This window comes from Chiloscyllium plagiosum, unplaced genomic scaffold (genome assembly GCF_037043375.1).
Source record: "Chiloscyllium plagiosum isolate Xiang-an unplaced genomic scaffold, Cpla_swu_hap1 HiC_scaffold_1, whole genome shotgun sequence".
In the NCBI taxonomy this organism is placed as follows: Eukaryota; Metazoa; Chordata; class Chondrichthyes; order Orectolobiformes; family Hemiscylliidae; genus Chiloscyllium; species Chiloscyllium plagiosum.
This window is the reverse complement of record NW_028270139.1, coordinates 90,085,049-90,106,010: the sequence shown is the minus strand read 5'-3', so window position 1 is coordinate 90,106,010 and position 20,962 is coordinate 90,085,049. Positions and strand designations below refer to the sequence as shown.

General features: G+C 41.7%; 1 protein-coding gene across 4 annotated transcripts in view; it reads right to left on the bottom strand.

Annotated features, from left to right (window-relative positions):
• The window catches only part of ercc8 (excision repair cross-complementation group 8), a 116,302-nt gene that overhangs the window by 58,858 nt on the left and 36,482 nt on the right, over positions 1 to 20,962 (bottom strand). For all 4 annotated transcript variants that reach the window (XM_087988773.1, XM_087988771.1, XM_043689359.2 and 1 more), the window contains 2 exons: positions 17,707 to 17,904; positions 10,147 to 10,236 (listed from right to left, as the gene is read on the bottom strand). In XM_087988773.1, the coding sequence (XP_087844899.1) occupies positions 10,147 to 10,236; positions 17,707 to 17,904 (288 nt within the window). The remainder of the gene's footprint in view (positions 1 to 10,146; positions 10,237 to 17,706; positions 17,905 to 20,962) is intronic.

The window sequence follows — 20,962 nt, the reverse complement described above, 5'->3', positions numbered from 1 at the left end:
TCCTCTCTGGAATCTGAATGTTACTGCAGAAGGTTATGGCTAATGACTTGATTAAATGGTGTTCCTAGAATATGAAGGGGAGTCACTCACCAATTAAAACGGTACTCTTGAGTCTTAGAAAGGAAAAGGTGGATATTGCTATGTTACAGGAGACACACTTGGACGAAAGGGAGCATTTGAAACTACAGCAGGCTTTGAGCGGGTGTTCTTTTCATCGTTTAATATCAGAAGTAGGGGACTGGTTATATTGATTAGGAGAAAGCTCCCATTTAAGTTACTACAGTGTGTTAAAGACACACGAGAGGTTTGTAATTGGCAAAGCTTGAATAAACAGGGAAGAATATGGTGTTTTGCATGTTTACTACCCTCCAGTCCATCCCCTCAAATTTCTGGTAGATGCATTCTCTAAATTAATCAGTCTCGAGTCCCAGCATATCATTGTAGGGGGAGATTTTAATTGTCTTATGGATCCTACAGTAGACGGGTTGCCCAAAGTCCCCTCGATACCCACTGGACAAACTAAACAATTAGTGGATCTGTGTGTGGAGTTAGAGTTGGTGGACATCTGGAGGAATCTCCACACTACAGACAGGGATTTTACATGTTTTTCCAATCCACACAGATGTCACACCAGGATTGATATTTTTTCTGATGCCCGTGGCAACCCTGGACTTGGTGGCATCCTGTAGGATTAGTAATATTACCACCTCTGATCACGCTCCAGTGTACCTGTTGGTTAAGATTAAGGATGCTACAGTGGGCTTGAGGTACTGGTGGATGGATCCCTTTACCCTTAAGGATAATAAGTTTGTGGCGTCCTTCTCTATGAAATTTAAGGCGTTCCTAGACATTAACTCAGGCTCGGTTAGTAGCTCATCCGTCGTTTGGGAAACTGCCAAAGCCTATGCCAGGGGGTTAATGATTTCCTACTCTGTCAGTAGGATGTGGCTGAAGGGCAAGCAGCAACGTCTCCTTGAAGCACAGTTGAAGGCAGCTGAAAAGGCTTGCTTTGACTGGCCCTCGTTGGCCAAGCTTCAGAGGATTATGGTGCTGCAGTCTGCATTGAATTCTGTGCTCATGCAGACAGCAAAGGTGCTTACTTTTGCAAAACAAAGGTGATTGAGCATGGTGACAAATCTAGCGTATCTCCCTAGGAAAAGGAGTGCCCCTCAAGCCATTACGTCAATTAGGGAAAGGTCTGGAACGTAACATGTGATTCCAAAGATTAATGCCACATTCCAGAGATTTTACCCTGAATTATACCAATCTGAGGGTTGAGAGGATGGGCGGGCCAAGATGGAGTCCTTTCTCAAGGATCTGGTGCTCCCGGGTCTGACCCCGAACAAGAGTCTTTTCTCAATGCCCCCTTATCAGAGGAAGATGTGCAGGAGGCTGTGAAGCAGCTTCAGAATGGAAAGGAGCTCAGTCCTGATGGACTTCCCAGCGAATTCTATAAGGAATTTACAAGCATATTGTCAGGCCCAATGCTCTACATTTTCAATGACTCGTACAGTCATGATTGTCTCTTGCCATCTCGAAGAGTAGCCAATATTTTGTTTATTCTTGAAAAAGGGAAGGTCCCAGAGAACTGTGTTTCTGACATGCCTATTTTACTCTTAAATGTTGACTTTAAAATCCTCTCTAAGACTCTTGCGTGAAGGCTGAAAACTGTGTTAACATCTATTGTTAAAGAGGACTTGACGGACTTCACAAAGGGCCGCAGATCCTCCAATAATCGAAGGAGGCTGCTTAATGTAATTCAACAACAGTCAATCCCAGGATTCGTGATTTCTCTAGATGCAGAGAAGACATTTGACTGAGTTAAGTGGCTGTACCTCTTTTATATTCTGGAGCGGCTTAGCTTGGCTGAAGCCTTTATAAGATGGGTAAAGGTTTTCTACAGTGACCCTCTCGCTACAGTCATCATCAATGCAATTTTAACATTTTTCACGATTGCTTTGTACATTGGTGATTGAACCATTAGTGAAGGCCATTTGTAGGAATTGCCAATAGATTGGCTCCAGAAGTGGGGTCAAAATTACACAAGATTTCATTGTAGGTGGACGATGTCCTCATTTTTTTTGTCAAATCCAGCAGTTTCAGTGCCTCGCCTGATACAATGCATCAGCTCGTTTGCCACCTTTTCGGGTACAAGATTAATTTTGCAAAATCAGAGGCTATGCTATGCCTATGGTTGGTCTTATGAAGGTGCTAAGTCTTGAGGGTAATTCTCGATTCCCAGTTGAGTGGTCACAAAGGGGTTTTATATATTTGGGCATATTCATCACTCTAGTTTGTGATCGGTTGTTTAAAGGAGAAAGTGAGGTCTACAGATGCTGGAGATCAGAGCTGGAAATGTGTTGCTGGAAAAGCGCAGCAGGTCAGGCATCATCCAGGGAACAGGAGAATCGACGTTTCGGGCATAAGCCCTTTAAAGCTAATTATGTTCAATCATTTGACAAAATCCAACAAGACCTTCAAGGATGGGAGGTGCTTACGGTCTCATGGTTAGGTCAGATAGTTCTTCAGGTGAACATTCTCCCCTGTTTGGTATACCTATATGGATGCTCCCCCTGATTTTCAATAAGCAAATGTTCAGGAGACTTGGTTTACCTCTTTATTTGGCATTGTAAGCGGCCTCTTATTAAATTAGCTGAACTTGTGAGTGATTGAGTTTATGGGGACCCTTTTTCAATATGGTTAGATATCAAAACCTCTCAAAATGCCCCCCTACTAGTTTGGACAAAATGAGGACAGTTAAAGAATATTGCCTTAACGCAATAGTTATCAATACTGTTAAAACATGGAGGTCAATTCGGCAGAGGGAAGGCAATATTGGCAAAACATCTTTTCTTCCACCTATAGTGGGTATACTGGATTTTCAACCGGGGATGATGGGTTCAGGATTCAAACATTGGCAGCTTGAGATGCATCTTGCACGGGGGATTTATTTGAGAGAAACACAATAATGTCTTTTGATCAGTTAGCGTGGAAATACGAGCTATCTAGCAGGGACCTCTTTCGTTTTTTTAATGTTAGGGATTTTATGCAAAAAAAAACTACACTTGTGACTGATCCCTACAAAGTTGACAGAGAGGAGCGAAGAACACACTTTCTGTCAGCACTTTGAATCATCAATTGTGTGGGGTGGCCCTCAGTTGAGTTTGATCGACTCTGCAGGATGAGGGAGAGAGAGCTAGGCATTAAGGTCTCCTCAGAGGCATAAGAAGATATTTGGGTAAATGCAAGAAAGATATCAATTTGGAATAGGACCCATGCTTTCCAGTTGAAGTTTCTCCACAAGGTCTACTTGGCTCCAGATTGCTTGTCAAAATTTAAACGAGAGTATCTTCAACGTGCCTCAAGTGTAAACTTAGTATAGGCACTCTTACCCATTGTCTCTGGTCCTGTGGTAGGTTTCAAACATATTGGAGTGGTGTGGCAGGTGCAATGGAGGGGATTTTGGGTAGAAGAGTGGAGAAGGACCCAATCTTTCTTCTTCTTGGCCTGCAAGTGTATTCCGTGTAGATGCACATAAGAAAAAAACCTTTGCAACATCCTCACTTTCTGCACAAGAAAGAATATCTTGTTGGGTTAGATGTCCGAACATGCCCCGGGCCTGTTGGGTTGGCGTAAGATTGTTATGGAGCATATCCCCTTGAATTTTCTTACAAATATGGTACACCACAAAACTTAGAATTTCTATTGGACATATAGACATGGCCACCCTTTTTGGAATAGCTGGACACAGATTTGTCTGCCACACGAACAAGGGCTTTTATATAGCCATAGCGATTGTGCTTTCAGAGTCCAATATCCAGGCAGGAGGAACTGCAAACATATAAATATCTGAAAATTCATGCTGTCGATATTCGAGAGTTAGTGTTTTGTTTTGCTGAGCTGTATTAATATTTATTTGTTGTTAGTTATTATTTGTTTAGTTAAGTAGTTTATTGGGGTTTTTAAAAATGTATGTTTGTATATATTTGGGTTTATACAGTTTGAGTTTTGTGAATTTTTTTTGGTGTTCTTCAAAACAATAAAAAGGAATTGTATTGATTTGTATTTGTTATAATATTAGAAAATCTACATTTCAATAGAAAATATACTTTTAAAAAAATCAAATCCAAAACTTTCTTTGTGTGGCTCAGTTTCATAGCATATTATGCACATCCAGGAGTGCAATGTTAAAATAGTTATAAAACAAAGAACTTGCAACATTGTGCTCATGATGTGTTTACATTTCTAAATTCCAGAAATGACAAGCCACTAATGTCAGTTAATAACAATTAGAGACCAGTGATCTTCTGTATTAGACAGATGTGAAATCAGAGGATGTGTTTCACAGCTGCTTCTGGAGAAGCCATATCAGATGTCTTATGCAGAGAATGATGCCGCCCAATAGAAGAAGGAACACAAGGAATTAAAATAAATATATGAACATATTTGGTTTTTAGATTTATTTTTGGAGCATCATGTGGTCAACCCCACAAGGGTACAGGCAATTCTAGATTTATTGATGTGCAATGAGTTAATCTGAAATTATTAGGAAGCTTACGGTGAAGGAACTTCTTGGGGCGAAAGTAACCACAATATGATAGAATTCACCCTGAAGTTTTTGAGGGGGAGAAGCTGGAATCAGATGTAACAATATTATGAATAAAGCCAACTACAAAGACATGAGGGGAGGAGCTGGCCAGAGTTGAGTGGAAGGAAAGATGGTGGAGCAGCTTTGGGGCGAATTCAGAAGGCACAGCAGCAATTTACCCCAAGAAAGAAGAAATATATTAAGGGGATGATGAGGCAACCGCAGGTGATGAGGGAAATCATGGATAGCATAAAGGAAAAAGCATATTATGTTGTGAAGATCAGTGGGACAACAGGTGATTGGAAAGCCTTAAAAACCAGCAGCAGATGACTAAAAATGCAATCGGGGGAAGAAGATGAAATTTGAAAGTATCCTAGCTCGTAATATAAAAGAAGATTGCAAGAGTTTTCTCAGATATATAAACGGCCAGAGAGAGGCAACAGTGGACCTTGGACTACTGGAAAGTGAGGCTGGAGAAGCAGTAATGGAAAACAACTAAAAGGCAGAGGACCCAAATAGGGACTTTGCATCAGTTTTCACAGTGCAAGACACCAGCGCCATACTAGAACTTCAAGAGTCTCAGGGTAGGTGTTGGGGAATCTGAAAGATCTGAAGGTGGATAAAACACCCAGACCAGATGGACTGAACCCCACGGTTCTGAAGAAGATAGCTGAGGAGATTGTCAAAGCATTGGTACTGATCTTCCAGGAATCACTGGAGTCAGGGAGTGTCCCGAAGCACTGGAAAATGGTTAATGTTACATCCCTGTTTAAGAAAGGAGGGAGGCAGAAGACAGCTTAAACTTGGCCATTAGTAAGATTTATAGTTCATTAGGGAGATATTACAGAGTACTTGGTAGTGCATGGTAAAATAGGATTGAGCTGAAAATGTGTTGCTGGAAAAGCGCAGCAGGTCAGGCAGCATCCAAGAGCAGGAGAATCAATGTTTCGGGCAAGAGCCCTTCTATTCCTGAAGAAGGGCTCATGCCCGAAACGTCGATTCTCCTGCTCCTTGGATGCTGCCTGACCTGCTGCACTTTTCCAGCAACACATTTTCAGCTCTGATCTCCAGCATCTGCAGTCCTCACTTTCTCCTAAAATAGGATTGAGCCAACATAACTTTATTAAGAGACTGACAATTCTATGAGGGGATGAGAAGCAAGTTGGACGAAGGGGAGCCAGCGATCTATTTTGATTTCCAGAAGGCCTTTGACAAAGTGCTGCACAGGAGGCTGCTAAATGAGATAAAAGACCATAGTGTTAGGGCCAAAGTACTGGCAATTGATAAGAGAATTGGCTAACTGGCAGAAGGCAGAGAATAGGAATAAAGGGTGGCAGGCGGTGACTACTGGAGTTCCACAGACATCTCTTTTGGGATCCTAACTATTCACATTATACATTAAAAATTTGGACAAAGGAATTGAAGGCATTGTTGCTAGGTTTACAGATGATTCAAAGATAGGTGAAGGAACAGGTAATGTTGAGAGAGAGCAGCGGAGGCTGCAGAATGATTTGGACAAGCTGGAACGTTGATCAATAAGTGGCAAATGGGAAACAATGTGGGAAGGTGCAGAAGATAGAGACACAGGCTATTTTGTAAACTGGGAAATGCAAAAAGGTACTTGGGAGTCTTGGTCAGGATTCTCTTAAACTTAAGATGTAGATTTCGTTGGCAGTTAGGAAGGCAAATGTAACATCACATTCATTTCAAAAGGCTGAAAATAAAATAAAAGATGTACTGCTGAGGCTGTAAAAAGGGTCTGGTCAGAATGCTTTTAGAATATCGTGAGCAGGTTTGGGCCCCTTACCGAAGGATGGATGTGTTGGCCTTATGGAGGGGGTGGGGAGAATGTCCACAGCAGGTTTACAAGAATGATTCTGGGGATGAAGGGTTTGTCATACTGGGGGTAATTGAGGACCCTACGTCTGTACTAAATGGAATTTAAAAGGATGAGGGAGGAATTGACTTGAAACTTACAAAATACTGAGAAGCCTGGATAACATGGACACAGAGAAAATGTTTCCACTAGTAGGCAAGACTAAGGCTTGACAACACAGCCTTAAATTGAAGGCATGGCCCTTGAGAACTGAGGCAGAGAGAAATTTCTTCAGCCAGGGTGTGGCCAATCCATGGAACTCATTGCCACAGAGTCATAGAGTGTATTTAAGACAGAGTTAGATAGGTTCTGGATTAGTCAGAGGATCAAAGGTTATGAGAAAAAGGAGAATGGGGTTGAGAAATGTATCAGCCACAATCAAATAGCAGAGAGTACTCAATGGCTGAATATCCCAATTCTGCTCCGACATCTTATAGTTTATCTTCTGTCTGACCTACGTAAACAACATAAAAACGGACCCACATCAGACAGTTCTCTTTTGGGAAACAAAAACAAAAATGGTAGATGCTGGAAATCTGAAACAAAAACAGAAATACTTGGTAAAACTCAGCAGGTCTGGCAGCATCTGTGGACAAAAAAAACAATGTTTTATTTTTGCTGCAGTGACCCTTCTTCATAAGGAGAGAATAGAAGTCTGCAGTTTTGTCACTTATTTTTTTAAGAGTATAACACGTTTTTAAAAATTCATAGACCAGCATTTATTGCCCATCCCTAATTGCCCAGAGGGAAATTAAAAGTTAATCACATTGCCGTGGTCTGGAGTTGGGCAGCTTTCGTCCCTCAAGGATGTCAGTGAACCAAATGGGTTTTTCCAACAATCAGCGATGGATTCATGGTTATCATTAGTCTCTTAATTCCAGATTGTTAGCGAATTCAAATTCCACCAGCCATGACAGGATTTCACCTATGTCCCCACAAAAATGCCTGGGTCCGTGGACTAACTGTCCAGTGATAACACTCTGACTACTGATCATAAACTTTACTAATAAAAGCAACATCGTGTGTTGTAATGAAGTTCAAATAAATACAGAGGAACCTCAATTATCCGGCTTTCGATTATCTGGCAAGATCACAAGGTCCCGATGCTTGGCTAAATAATATTATCTGGCATTCAATTGCCCAGATTTCAATTAACTGAACAAAATACTCCCCACCAGTGTACTTCAGATAATTGAGGTTCCTCTGTATAAAGTCAGCAACTACATATTTTATCTCACTAGTTGGTTAAAAAGACAACACTGGATATGAGTTTTGCACTGTAAAAACAGCAGAGGGAATTTTAATATTTTGCAAAAATGTCTGTGGAATTGGTATGAAAGTGACAAAGAAAGTATGTATATTCACTATTTCACAATGTGTACTGCACCTGAATTGCTAAGAATTGCAAGCATATACTTTGACAAGAAGTTGTCATGATTCGAACAGAAGTATGCGCCTCCCTTATTGGAATGCTGTCCCAGAAGCAGGACATTTTTTCATGCTGCATAGGTGGAGTGAATGTCTCAACAAAAATGCATGAGAGATGACATCAAAATCCCACGAATTTCAATATCTGTCATATTTGTTGTGTTGTTGGTGAGTAATACTGATCTGCGTTCAGTTAAGTTCGACAAAATACTCCAGAGAAAATTTGACAATAAACATCAGCAAAGTAACTTTTGTGCCTGATTCTGTATTTACACATATTTGTCAATGCCATTGAATTATAGTCATAAGAATAAATTTTGATTCACTGATGTTTCCTTTTGCTAACTGACACACACCAAGTCCAAGTCTAACATTGCAACTGTTTTGCTGAATGAGATCAACAAACGGAGAAAAATACTCAAAACAAATATTGACTCTAATTTAGCTGACAGCATGATCAAACATGCTTTTCACCCTGTAGGTTTCTTTTTAAAAAGTTTACTTGCGGGACAAGAGCATTGCTGAATGGCCATTATTTATTGCCTGTCACTAGTTGACCTGCCTTCTTGAATCACTGCAGTCCACGTGTTTTGGGGAGATCCACAATATCCCTCGGGAGGGAATTCCACAACTTTGACTCAGTGACAGTGAAGGAACAGCAATATATTTGTGCAATCATCAGTAAACTTGCCACTCCTAGCCTTAAGATAGAAGCAAGGTCACTGGTAAAGCAGCTTAAGACTTTTGGGCCTGGGATACTATCCTGGAGGAACTCCTGCAGAGTTGTGCTGGAGCCGAGATGACTGATCTCCATAAACCTATGTGCAGCGTATGACTCCAATCAGCGGAGAGTTTGCACCTAATAACCACTGATTCCAGTTTTGCTGTGATTGCTTGGTGCCATACTTAGTTGAACGTGACCTTGATGTCAAGGGCTATCACTCTCACCACACCTCGAATTCAGTTCTTTTGTCCATGCTTGAACCAAGGCTATAATATGGTCAGAAGTTGAGTGGCCCTGGCAGAACCTAAACTGGTTGTCAGTGAACATGTGATACCTCATTTTCTAAAGTGAAACTAAACTTGTTCTATTTTGAATCATAGAAGTATTCCAATGATCCTACATTGACAAGTTCCATAGTCTCTTTCAGCACCCCTTCAAACGTAATTTCCTGACTCATGTAGACACCTGCTCTACTTCAAGCATTTCTTCAAATGACAAGTAACATTAATTAGGAAAATAAGAAGTTCATAAACTTTCTCCATTATGAGGAACAGCTAAAAGCCAGGCAGCCTGGATGCTGGAGCTAGGTCCTTTCTAGTCTTTTTGTCATCAATGTTTGGACTTAGTTGTATGGAACACAATCTCTGAATGTGCAGATGACAAAAATAGGAAGTTTAGCAAGAATACAAAAAAAAGGGCATGGTGGGTAAGGTAAGTAGATGGCAAAGACAATTCAATGACAATAAATGTGAGGCATACACTTTACAATGAATACAAGGAATGGGAGCATACACTTAATGAAAACAGATTATTAATGTGGAGGGGTTCAAATATGTAGAGAAATAAAATTTGTTTGCATGGCACCATTTCCCTGGGAATCACCGTAAGTCTATGTATTGCTTCTTGAAGTTATTCTCCATTGCTCCTTGAAAGTGTGCTTGCAGCTAAAGCCATAGTTTTCTACACTGTATACAAGGGGCATAGATTAGAAGAGGGAAAAGTAGCAACACAAATGGGTTCAGTGCTGGCTCTCTTTTCAATACGCTGTAAAGGAAAGGGCATTAAAGCTAAGTAGAACGCACAAAGAAATGTTACCAGGGAGATAGAGGGTTAGGAAACTAAAGTCATGAGGAGAGATGTTGGCTGGTGGGACTATTATCACAAAGCATCAAGTAGATTTAAGAGCTTTTCAGTAACATGAAAATTATTTCCTTCAATTGCGGAGTCACTGATGACAGGATTAATCAGGACAAAATTGCCATAAAGAGTTTGAGGAGAATTATTAAAAGAAATGTATGTACAGCATGCAACAGTTGCTAGCAACTAATATGTATTTTGATCAAAGTGAGTAAATATTTCAAGCAGAGAATGTGGGAGAAGATTCTGGATCTGTTTTGAATTGATCTCGATAAGAGGCAGCACAGACGCAATGTGCTTCATGACCTCATTCTGTGGTTGAGATTTCACAATGTCGAATGAAAAGCAGTTTTATACAAGTGAAATATGCTGCATAATTTCTTTTGCTCTTACCCCTTTAGGTTCATCATTTTCCACACTTGTTCGTCCAAGATCAGGAATCCACGCTAAAATATTAACATCACTGCCACCACTATAAAGTTCCTGAAAAGAGAAAATTGAAGAAAAAGAATGCTTTCTCATATGTCAGAAAATTCTCTCTGAAAAGCAGGACTACAGCAAGGGAGTGAAGAAAGTCACAATTTTCCACAAAAGTAGGTGTTTTTATCATGTAAAAAGAAATAACTGTAGGGGCAACTTAAATTCAAAGTTCCCATTTCTTTATTTTCCCACTACGTACAATAGATTTGGAACTTCAATAATGATTTATCATGCTTAAGCACTGTGAACGTAACAAAATGCCCCAAAAACATTTAAAAATAAAACCTCAGGTTGTACAAAATGACATTAAGTCAAATAACCAAATGTCTGGTCAAAGAGAGAGATTTTAAGGGATGTGATAAGGGAGGAAAAGGAGGGAAAGGGGGGGGGGCAGAGAGTTGTTCAGAAGAAATTGCCCATCTGAGGAATAAATACAGAAAGTGTGGAGAAACCCAGCCTCTTTGGTGAAAGATCAAGAGTTCATGTTTAGAATCTAACATGACTTCTTCAGGACGGAAGAAGGCTAGAAAAGTGATGGGTTGCTCAGTTGAGGGACTTGGTTGATGAAGATGTATGCACCAATGAATAAAATCAGGGATGCTCAAGAACCCAGAATGAGAGGAGGACAGTTATCTCAGAAGGTTGCGGGGTTAGAGGAAATAATGAAATAAGGAGGAGAAAGGCCACAGAGGGATTTAAAGGCAAGGATGAGATCATGGAAAATCAATACATTGTTTGAGCAGCAGCCAGCACAAGTGAGAGAGCTGAGCAATGATAGGATTTGATGGAGTTTAAGTCATGGGCAACAGAGCATGACCTCAAGTTTATGCAGCGCAGAAACTAAGAAGCCAGGCGGGAGTACAATGGAGTAGTCAAGAGTAAAAGTAACAAAGACATGATTGAGGGTTTCAGCAGCAGCTTGGACAGAGTCAAAGTCAGGCAATGTCTCAGAGTTTGAAGTAGGCAGTCTTGATGATGGTGCAAATGTGGTCAAAACCTAATCTCAGACTCAAACATGACTCCAAGATTGCAAATAATTTTCTTTAAATCTCAGACTGGTGCCAGTGAAAGAGATGGAGTTAGCATGCACAGAGTGGAATTTGAAATAGGAATGGAGAACAATGACGTCAGTTTCCCTGATAGTAATTTGAAAAAGATTTTGCTCATTACTCCAGTACTGGCTGGTCAGGTATGCGGTCTGATAATTTAGCCACAGTAAAGGAGTTAAAAAAGGTGAAAGTGCAGTAAAGCTGGGTATCACTACGGTACATGAAAATAGCTACTTTCAGATGATGAAACCAGTGGGCCACATTTTGCTGAGGAATCAAAAGGTTTCAAGGATAGATTCTTCAATGATACCAGAGGTAATGGTACAAAAGAAGACAAGCCACTGCAAGTGATGCCCCAACTATGATTAAATAGATACGTTTGCAATCAGAGTCGAGAATTGTGGCACTGGAAAAGCGCAGCAGGTCAGGCAGCATCCAAGAAGCAGGAGAATCAACATTTTGGGCATAAAGTCTTCATCAGGATTTTGGTAGGGGGGGAAGCCGAGAGGTAAATAGGAGGGTGGGTGTTGGCGTGAGAAGGTAGCTGGGAAGGCGATTGGTAGATGCAAGTGGGAGGTGACAGTGATAGGTCGGAGGAGACAGTGGAGCGGATAGGTAGGAAGGAAGATGGACAAGCAGGACAGTGCAAGAGGATGGTGCCGAGTTAGAGGATTAGATCTAGGATGAGGTGGGAAGGGGAAATAAATAAGCTGGTGAAGTCAACATTGATGTCGTGTGGTTGAAGGGTCTCAAGGCGGAAGATCGGGTGTTCTTCCTCAAGACATTGGGTGGCTTGGATTTGGCAGTGGAGGCTACCCAGGTCTTGCATGTCTATGGCGGAGCAGGAAGAGGAGATGAAGTGCTCAGCCACAGGGCGATAGGATTGTTAGGTGTGTCTCTCTCTGCCGGATGTGGAAGGATCCTTTGAGGTCTTGGATAGAGGTGAGGGGGGAGGTGTGGGTGCAGGTTTTACACCTCTTGCAGCGGCAAAGTGCCAGGAGTGAAGGATGGGTTGGTGGGAGGCGTGGTCCTAACAGGGGTGTCACAGAGGGAATGGTCTCTACGGAATGCAGAAGTGGAGGGAAATGTATCTCTGGTGGCAGGGTCTGATTGCAGATAGTGAAAATGGCAGAAGATAATGAGCTTTATCTGGAGATTAGTGAGGTCAAAAGTGGGACCAGAGGGGTTCTGTCCTTGATGCAGTTGGAGGGGTGGGGTTCAAGGGCAGAGATTGCTGGAGAGCATTGTTGATCATGTGGGAGGGGAAATTGCGGTTCTTGAAAAAGGAGGCCATCTGGGATATCCTGTCGTGGGATTGCAGCTCCTGGGAGCAGATACGGCGGAGGTGGAGGAATTGGGAGGAAGGAATCATGTTTTTTCAGAAGATGGGTGGGAGGAGGTGTAATCCAGGTAGCTGCAGAAGTTGGTGGGTTTGAAATAGATGTCCATGTTGAGTCAGTCACCAGAGAGGTCCAGGAAGGAAAGGGAGGTATCTGAGATAGTCCACATGAACTTGAGGTCAGGATGGAAGGTGTTAGTCAAGTTGATGAACTGTTCAACCTCCTCATGAGAGCACAATGTGGCATCGATACAGTCATCAATGTAGCAGAGGAAAAGATGGGGGATGGTGCAGTGTAACTGTGGAAGATCGACTGTACAACATGTCCTACGAAGAGGCAGGCAAAGCTGGGGTCCATGCAGGCACCGATGGATACCCCTTTGGTCTGAATGAAGTGGGAGGATTTGAAGGAGAGGGTGAGGACCAGGTCTGCCAATCGAATTAATGCATTGGTGGAGGGGTACTGTTCAGTCGGCAGGAGAGGAAGAAACAGAAGACTTGGAGGCATTTGCCATGGTGGACAGATGTGTATAGGGACTGGATGGGAGATCCTCTGAAGTGATCAGGTTGTGGATGTTCTGGGAGATGATGGTTTGGAGATGGGAGATTAGGTCATGGTCAAGGGGCAGAGGCAGGAGGAGGTGGTATCCGTGAGTTGGCGCTTGGGTTCAGCAGCGTAAAGATTGGTGCGCCAAACTACCACTGTGCACCCCCCCCCCCCCCCACCTCACCACCCCGTCTGCTGGTTTGATGGTAGTTGGAGTGAAGAGGGGGCTGACCTTTGCGAGTGTGAAAGGTAAGAGTGGGTGAGAGAGGTGGACAGTTAAGGCAGTCAATATCATAGCAGCAGTTAGAGATAAAGAGGTTAAGGGTGGGTAAAAGACCAGGATGGGGTGTCTAAGTGGATGAAGTATGTTGGAGGTGGGAGAAAGGGTCCTCAGAGGATGGGTGGGAGTAATCAATAAAAGCAGTCCATCATGCTGGATAATGATGGAGAAGTATTGAAGAGTGATGACGTGGTTCAACTGTGTCAAAGATTGCAGACACGCCAAGAAAAGGGAGGAGGAATAGTTTAGCTTTGTCACAGTTACATTAGATGTAATTTAATGATTTAAGAATTGTGGCAGAAATACAAGGGGAGGGATTCACATAATGTACTCGAGGGACTTGAGAGGAAAGGCAGGCTCAAAGAACATTACGGTCAAGCATTGGTTTGGTGAAGAGAAGGCTGTTGACAGCTGATTTAAAGAACAGAGGAGCAGCACCTGAAGAGAAAGAATCAGTGACACTGTGAGAAACAAAATAGAAACATCTGTAAAAACTCAGCAGGTCAGCTTTCTCTCCATGGATGGTGCCAGAGTTAAAGTTTAGGATCCAGCGGCACTTTTTCAGAACTCTGAGCCCAATGACCCTTCAAAAAGATCTGAAGAACCCAATGTTAACTGTGTTCTCTCTCCAGTTGCTGTCAGACCTGCTGAGTTTTCCCAGCAATTTTTATTTTTGTTTCTGATTTACAGTGTTAGGGTTGTCTATGACGGTGTAGCACAGAATGTACGACAGCTCCCTACGGCTGACAACAGTTAGAAAGCTTGGGAAAATATTTGCTTAAATGTAGCCTGCACAAGTTAGAACAATAATAGCTCTGTGGACCCAAGCTAACAGAAATGAGACAGAACATGCAGCTGCAGTTGTTTATGCACAAGAACATTTTATACTACAATTAATTAGTAAATCTCTCTAATTATTTAATCAATGTGTTGCAATACTAACAGTAGGTTTTAGACAAGATCCTTGAAATAATCATAGATATAGATTCTGAACTAGTTATAGAATCATCTATGTACAAAAATCACTAAAAGCATTAGAGGAAAAGATTCAAATAAAATTATTAGTCAAACCAGTCTTGGATCGTAAAAGCAGCCCCCATATCATTACAGAAATAATTAAATCACAGGGACAGAAACTTGCACACATTAGTATGTGGGTTGAATGAACACATTATATGAGACCCAAAGATAAAGATAGGGGTGCCTAGTAAATACAGTTAGAAAGAAATTGCGCATAACTCATTAGCTGAAGAATTCTAACATGGGGTGTAACCATACAACTTTGTTGGAACTGATAATATAACAGTTAGCAAAAAAATCAATTGTATTTCCTATGAGGTTAATAAGGAATTTAAAAAAGATCCTTAAGTGATACGCAAGTATCCAATGAATTGGTAATTAACATAGTGCAGCTGGCAAATGTCTGGGAAGGAATGTACTTGAATACAGTGTCCATTGTGAAAAGCCCCAAGGAGGAGGTAGGTGTGTCTGGGAACATCAGGAAACCATGGAGGATCTGGGATTGACCATAAGCCTGTCCATCTCTAGCCGGGCAGTCACATGATTAGCTTAACTGGAAATATATGTAACTAATTCATAATACGATTGGTTTGCAAATGTTAAAGGCTGGATGAAACAAATATATAAAAACATCTACTTTCTTTTGTTCAGTGAAGAGCTCTTTGGGTTTTCAGAGGATTTCTTCCCACTGGTTCAATTTCAATAAACTCTTGGTCTTTGATTTTTTTGTTTAATGATCAGCTAACATACACACTAGGAGCAAAGTTGGATGATTATTTCAGTGGGAACAGGCTTGGGAGAGGGAAACAGGTGAGAGGACTCACCTGGATGAATTTGGAGACCAAATGATGGGAAATTTTAAAAAATCAATTGGAAACATTAGAAGTTTAGACAGATGAAAGAGAAAGTGGAAGTGAATAGATATATTGATCCTGGTATTGAAGAAATTCAGCAGCTCCCTGTGATTACTAATTGAAACATATCAGTAGTTGCATAAATGGAGGAAACAGAACATCAGCAGCTACATAGCTGGGGTTTTAAAAAGTATAGTTCTCAGTAAAGTTTGGGGGGGGGGGGGGGAAGAGAAGAGGTGGTGTGATGGAGGGTGCTAATCTTTCAAAGGATGTAGAAGGAGGAAGGGTTCCAGGAAGAGAAGAGAGACATGGGTGACAAATGATACAAGTAAGTGTTCATGAATTGATACGATGAGGCTCACTAAAACATAAGATGTATGACTCAAAACAGCCAAGAGTTTTCTTGCCAGCTTCCCACAGACTCCAATTTTGTTAGGAATTCTTGATGCCACACTCAATCAATTGCAGACATGATGTCAAAAGAAGTCACTTTCATCTTTCCTCCAGAACTCAGCTCTTTTCTCCATGTTTGAACCAAGGCTGAACCAAGGTCATGAGTGGCATGAGCAGAATCCAAACTGAACAACTAAGGTTGAAATCAAAAACATCAAATTGTTTGAAGAGATGGAGAGAGAAAGCAGTGAAGATAACTCTCAAGAACATTTTAGCATACAGGGTGGGTGGTAAAGAAGACAAAGGGATGGAAAAAGGCAAGATGCTCAGAAAAAGCACATGCCAGAACAGTAATGGTTGAAGCAACTGATGGAAGGTGTAACCATGTGGAAAGAGTTGTAAGAAAATGTGTCAAGATTCCTCAGCAAAGTTTCCACGGCCATGACATTGTACAATCAACCACAGCAAGTTTAGGGATGTAAGGGCCTTGATCACAGCAAAATGGATATTCCAAACTATAATACAGAGGTATACACAGCACAGAAGGGCAGGGCACCCAAGAAAGTACAAACAAAAGGCGTAACGAAACAAGAGAATAAAACAAGGGATCTAGAGCAGCAGCCAAATGCACCTGAAATGGACTCAAAGCTCAAGTTACAGAGGTAAAGCTACTTAAATATTGAAACATAAAAGATTGATCATAGGTGGGAAATAGAGATAATAGGAAGAAGCCCTGAGTCAAGTTCACAAGTTCCATGCTCAGATGACATAAGGTGGGAACATCATAGAACTGTTTCATGAATTTTCTGAAGGCAGATCTCTCTATCAACAGGAGGATATATTATAACTTCAGGAGAACTGAATGGCAGAAGTTACTAGGAGGAAGAAGTGAATTAACTTTAGCAGAGAGATACAATTGTGACACAGTATACCTCAGCAATTAAGACATTTCAACCAGGTTCTCATGCAGTGTTATTTCACTGTTGAATTTAATGACTCATGCTAATCATTCTACCAGTGTCACTCGTATGCAGTTTAATATAACTTATTTGGAAGGAAGAATAAGAAAAGGGAGTTGCATTTATCTAGCACTTCTCATGACCACTATGTTTCAAACCACTTCACAGCAAACAGACCTTCAGAGTCGCTGTTGAAATGTAGGAAATTCAGCCATTAATTTGCAGACTTGTAAGAGCAGCAATATGATAATGACTAGATAGCCTGCTTTTTTGTGCAGTAATTTGAGACAATTATTGCTTAAGACACAAGGAATAAGTCCATTACTCATCTTTGAAAGACTGTCAGCTACTCAAATCATGCAGCCTCTGCTTTACATCTCATTTGATGAACAGCACTCCAACAGTACAACACTACCTCAGTAACTCACTGGACCGTCTGGACAGATTTTTGTACTTAGCTCTTGGAGGTAGACTTGAACCCAGAACATTATAACTTAAAGACAAGAGTGTTGCCCAGTGAGCCACAGCTAACACTCGAACAGAAAATAAATTAGTTATTAAAATTTGTCCTAATTCTTCTATCTTGAACACCACAGTTATTAACTAATGTACCTTGTTAAAACATTATATTTAAGTTTGAAGAAATCAATGTATAAAAAAAATTCTGTTTGCACACTTCTCTTTTTTGCACAATGTTAAGAAAAAGACACAATCTTGGACAAAATCATTTGCATTTCTGTTCCTTGACATATTCAAAATACAAGTGTGATTTATTTGTTTTGCTTGAAAAAGTGCTAAACAATAAACCATCTTGTTTTTCTTGCAGCATCTTTGCATTGTTTGCTCAGAAATTTGTAATGGGTTGGAAATTAGACTTCCACATAGTGGAAAAATGTGGAATTGTTAAGTTACTCATTTCGAGAGACATCAGCAACACCTCAGTCACTGATTAATTTGAGGTTTCTGTTCAGTGGTGAAGATGCAGAACTTCAAACTACAGCAAATGAAGTGCAGACTAAGAGAATGACTTACTTGGAAATCAGACTGAATTGTGCAGCAGTTTACGTAATTATAATGTCCCCGGAGTTCAGTTAGCAGTTGTCCAGAGTAGATGTCATACACAGCAATACAACTGTCAACAGGAACAAAAGCAAAATCTGGGCTGCATCCAGTGGATACTGTAAACTTGAGACCTTTACGGCTTTCATTAGATACCCTTCCATAATTTACCTAGAAATAAACATCAAATTATTGCAATTACATATTCAAAAACAGTTCAGTTTAACAACAGCGGTAGATGTGAGGGAGACTGATGAGCAAGGTTAGATCTCACGGAAACAGGGAGAACTAGCCATTTGGATACAGAACTGGTTCAAAGGTAGAAGACAGAGGGTGGTGGTGGAGGGGTGTTTTTCAGACTGGAGGCCTGTGACCAGTGGAGTGCCACAAGGGATCTGTGCTGGGTCCTCTACTTTTTGTCATTTACATAAATGATTTGGATGCGAGCATAAGAGGTAGTTAGTACGTTTGCAGATGACACCAAAATCGGAGGTGTAGTGGACAGCAAAGAGGGTTACCTCAGATTACAACAGGATCTTGACCAAATGGGCCAATGGGCTGAGAAGTGGCAGATGAAGTTTAATTTAGATAAATGTGAGGTGCTGCATTTGGGAAAGCAAATCTTAGCAGAGCTTATGTACTTAATGGTAAGGTCCTAGGGTGTGTTGGTGAACAAAGAGACCTTGGAGTGCAGCTTCATAGCTCCTTGAAAGTGGAGTCGCACGTAGATAGGATAGTGAAGGCGGCGAACGGTATACTTTCCTTTATTGGTCAGAGTATTGAGTACAGGAGTTGGGAGGTCATGTTGCAGCTGTACAGGACATTGGTTAGGCCACTGTTGGAATATTGCGTGCAATTCTGGTCTCCTTCCTATCGGAAAGATGTTGTGAAACTTGAAAGGGTTCAGAAAAGATTTACAAGGATGTTGCCAGGGTTGGAGGATTTGAGCTATAGGGAGAGGCTCAACATGTTGGGGCTGTTTTCCCTGGAGCGTCGGAGGCTGAGGGGTGACCTTATAGAGGTTTACGAAATTATGAGGGACATGGATAGGGTAAATAGGCAAAGTCTTTTCCCTGGGGTTGGGGAGTCCAGAACCAGAGGGCACAGGTTTAGTGTGAGAGGGGAAGATATAAAAAAGACCCCAGGGGCAACTTTTTCACGCAGAGGGTGGTACGTGTATGGAATGAGCTGCCAGAGGAAGTGGTGGAGGCCGGAACAACTGCAACATTTAAGAAGCATTTGGATGGGTATATGAATAGGAAAGGTTGGAGGGATATGGGCCGGGTGCAGACAGGCGAGACTAGATTGGGTTGGGATATCTGGTTGGCATGGACGGGTTGGACCAAAGGGTCTGTTTCCATGCTGTACATCTCTATGATTCTATACTTTTCTGATATCATTATTCTAATCTAGGCTAAATTACAGAACTGACTGTAGATAACCAACAATTAGCGAGTTTTGAAAAGATGTTTAGCTCAGGTTCAGGATGTAGGAGCTGGAAGGTTCAATTTCAGACGTTCCATCACCATACTAAGTAACATCTTCAGTGAGCCTCCGGATGAAGCACTGGTGGTGTAGCTTGCTTTCTATTTATGTATTTGGGTTTCTTTGGGTTAGCAATGTCATTTCCCTGGTGATGTCATTTCCTGTTCTTTTATCAGGGATTGGTCAATGTGTTTGTTGATAGAATTCCGGTTGGAATGCCATGCTTCTAGGAATTCTCGTGTATCTCTCTTTTTGGCTTGTCCGAAGATGGGTGGGTTGTCCCAGTCGAAGGGATGTCCTTCCTCATCCAACCCAAATGTGGATGACAAAGGTGTCATCACTAAATGAACCAAATTAGAGGAAACCTTCAAGACAATCAATAATACCCTTACCAGCATAAGGTTCACCAAAGAGGAGGAAAACAACAACAAACTGTCATTCTTAGATGTCGCAGTAGAGCGAACAGCCAATGGGAAACTTCAAACCAGCATCTACAGGCAAACAACACATACGGACCAAATATTGAACTAAAGAAGCAATCATCCTAACATCCACAAACGAAGCTGCATTAGAACATTATTTCAATGAGCCGCCACTACAGCAATGAGAAACTATGAAGAGCAGAGGAAAATCACTGATATAGTGTATTCAAAAAGAACAGGTACCCAATGAACACAGTCCGCTGATTTCTCAGCGACAAACCCAAACAAGCAGACAAAACATGACCAGAAACCCTTGCCACTCTCCCGTACATCAAAGGCATCTCGAAAATGACTGCCAGATTCGGTGGTTAACACTGACAGTGCCACTCTCAGTGGCTTAGTGGTTAGCACTGCTGCCTCACAGCGCCAGGGACTCAGGTTCAATTCCAGCCACAGGCGACTGTCTGTGTGGAGTTTGTACATTCTCCTAGTGTCTGTGTGGGTTTTCTCTGGGTGCTCCGATTTCCTCCCACAATTCAAAGATGTGCAGGTTAGGTGAATTGGCCACGCTAAATTGCCCATAGTATTCAGGGATGTGTAGGTTAGATGCATTAGTCAGGGGTAAATAGAGAGTAATGGGGTTGGGGAATGGGTCCAGGTGGGCTACTCTTTGGAGGATCAGTGTGGAATTGTTGGAGCAAATGGCCTGTTTCCACACTATAGGGATTCTATGACTTCTGACTTCTACTCAGACCCCTTGATACCATGGTAACTCACAAACCCACCAACACACTAAAACAGCAGATAATTAGATTAGATCCCTACAGTGTGGAAACAGGTCATTCGGCACAACCAGTCCACACCGACTCTCTGAAGAGTAACCCACCCAGACCCACTTCCCTCAGATTAATGCACCTAACACTATGGGCAATTTACCATGGCCAATTCACCTGACCTGCATTTTGGATTGCAGGAGGAAACTGGAGCACAGGAGGAACCCATGCAGACACGGGGAGAATGTGCAAACTCCACACAGACAGTCGCTTGAGGCTGGAATCGAACCTGGGATCATGGTAGTGTGAGGCAGCAGTGCTAACCACTGAGCCACCGGCCGCTCCTAATGAATTTGAAAGACCCTATACAGACACCAAGCAAAATTCAAGTCATTTACAAAATACCTTGCCAGAACTGTAACAAACACTATAAACAGGCAGAAAACTAGCCACCAGGATACATGAACATCAACTAGCCACAAAAAGACATGACCATTTCTTACTAGTATCCTTACATACAGATGAGGAAGGACACCACTTGAACTGGGA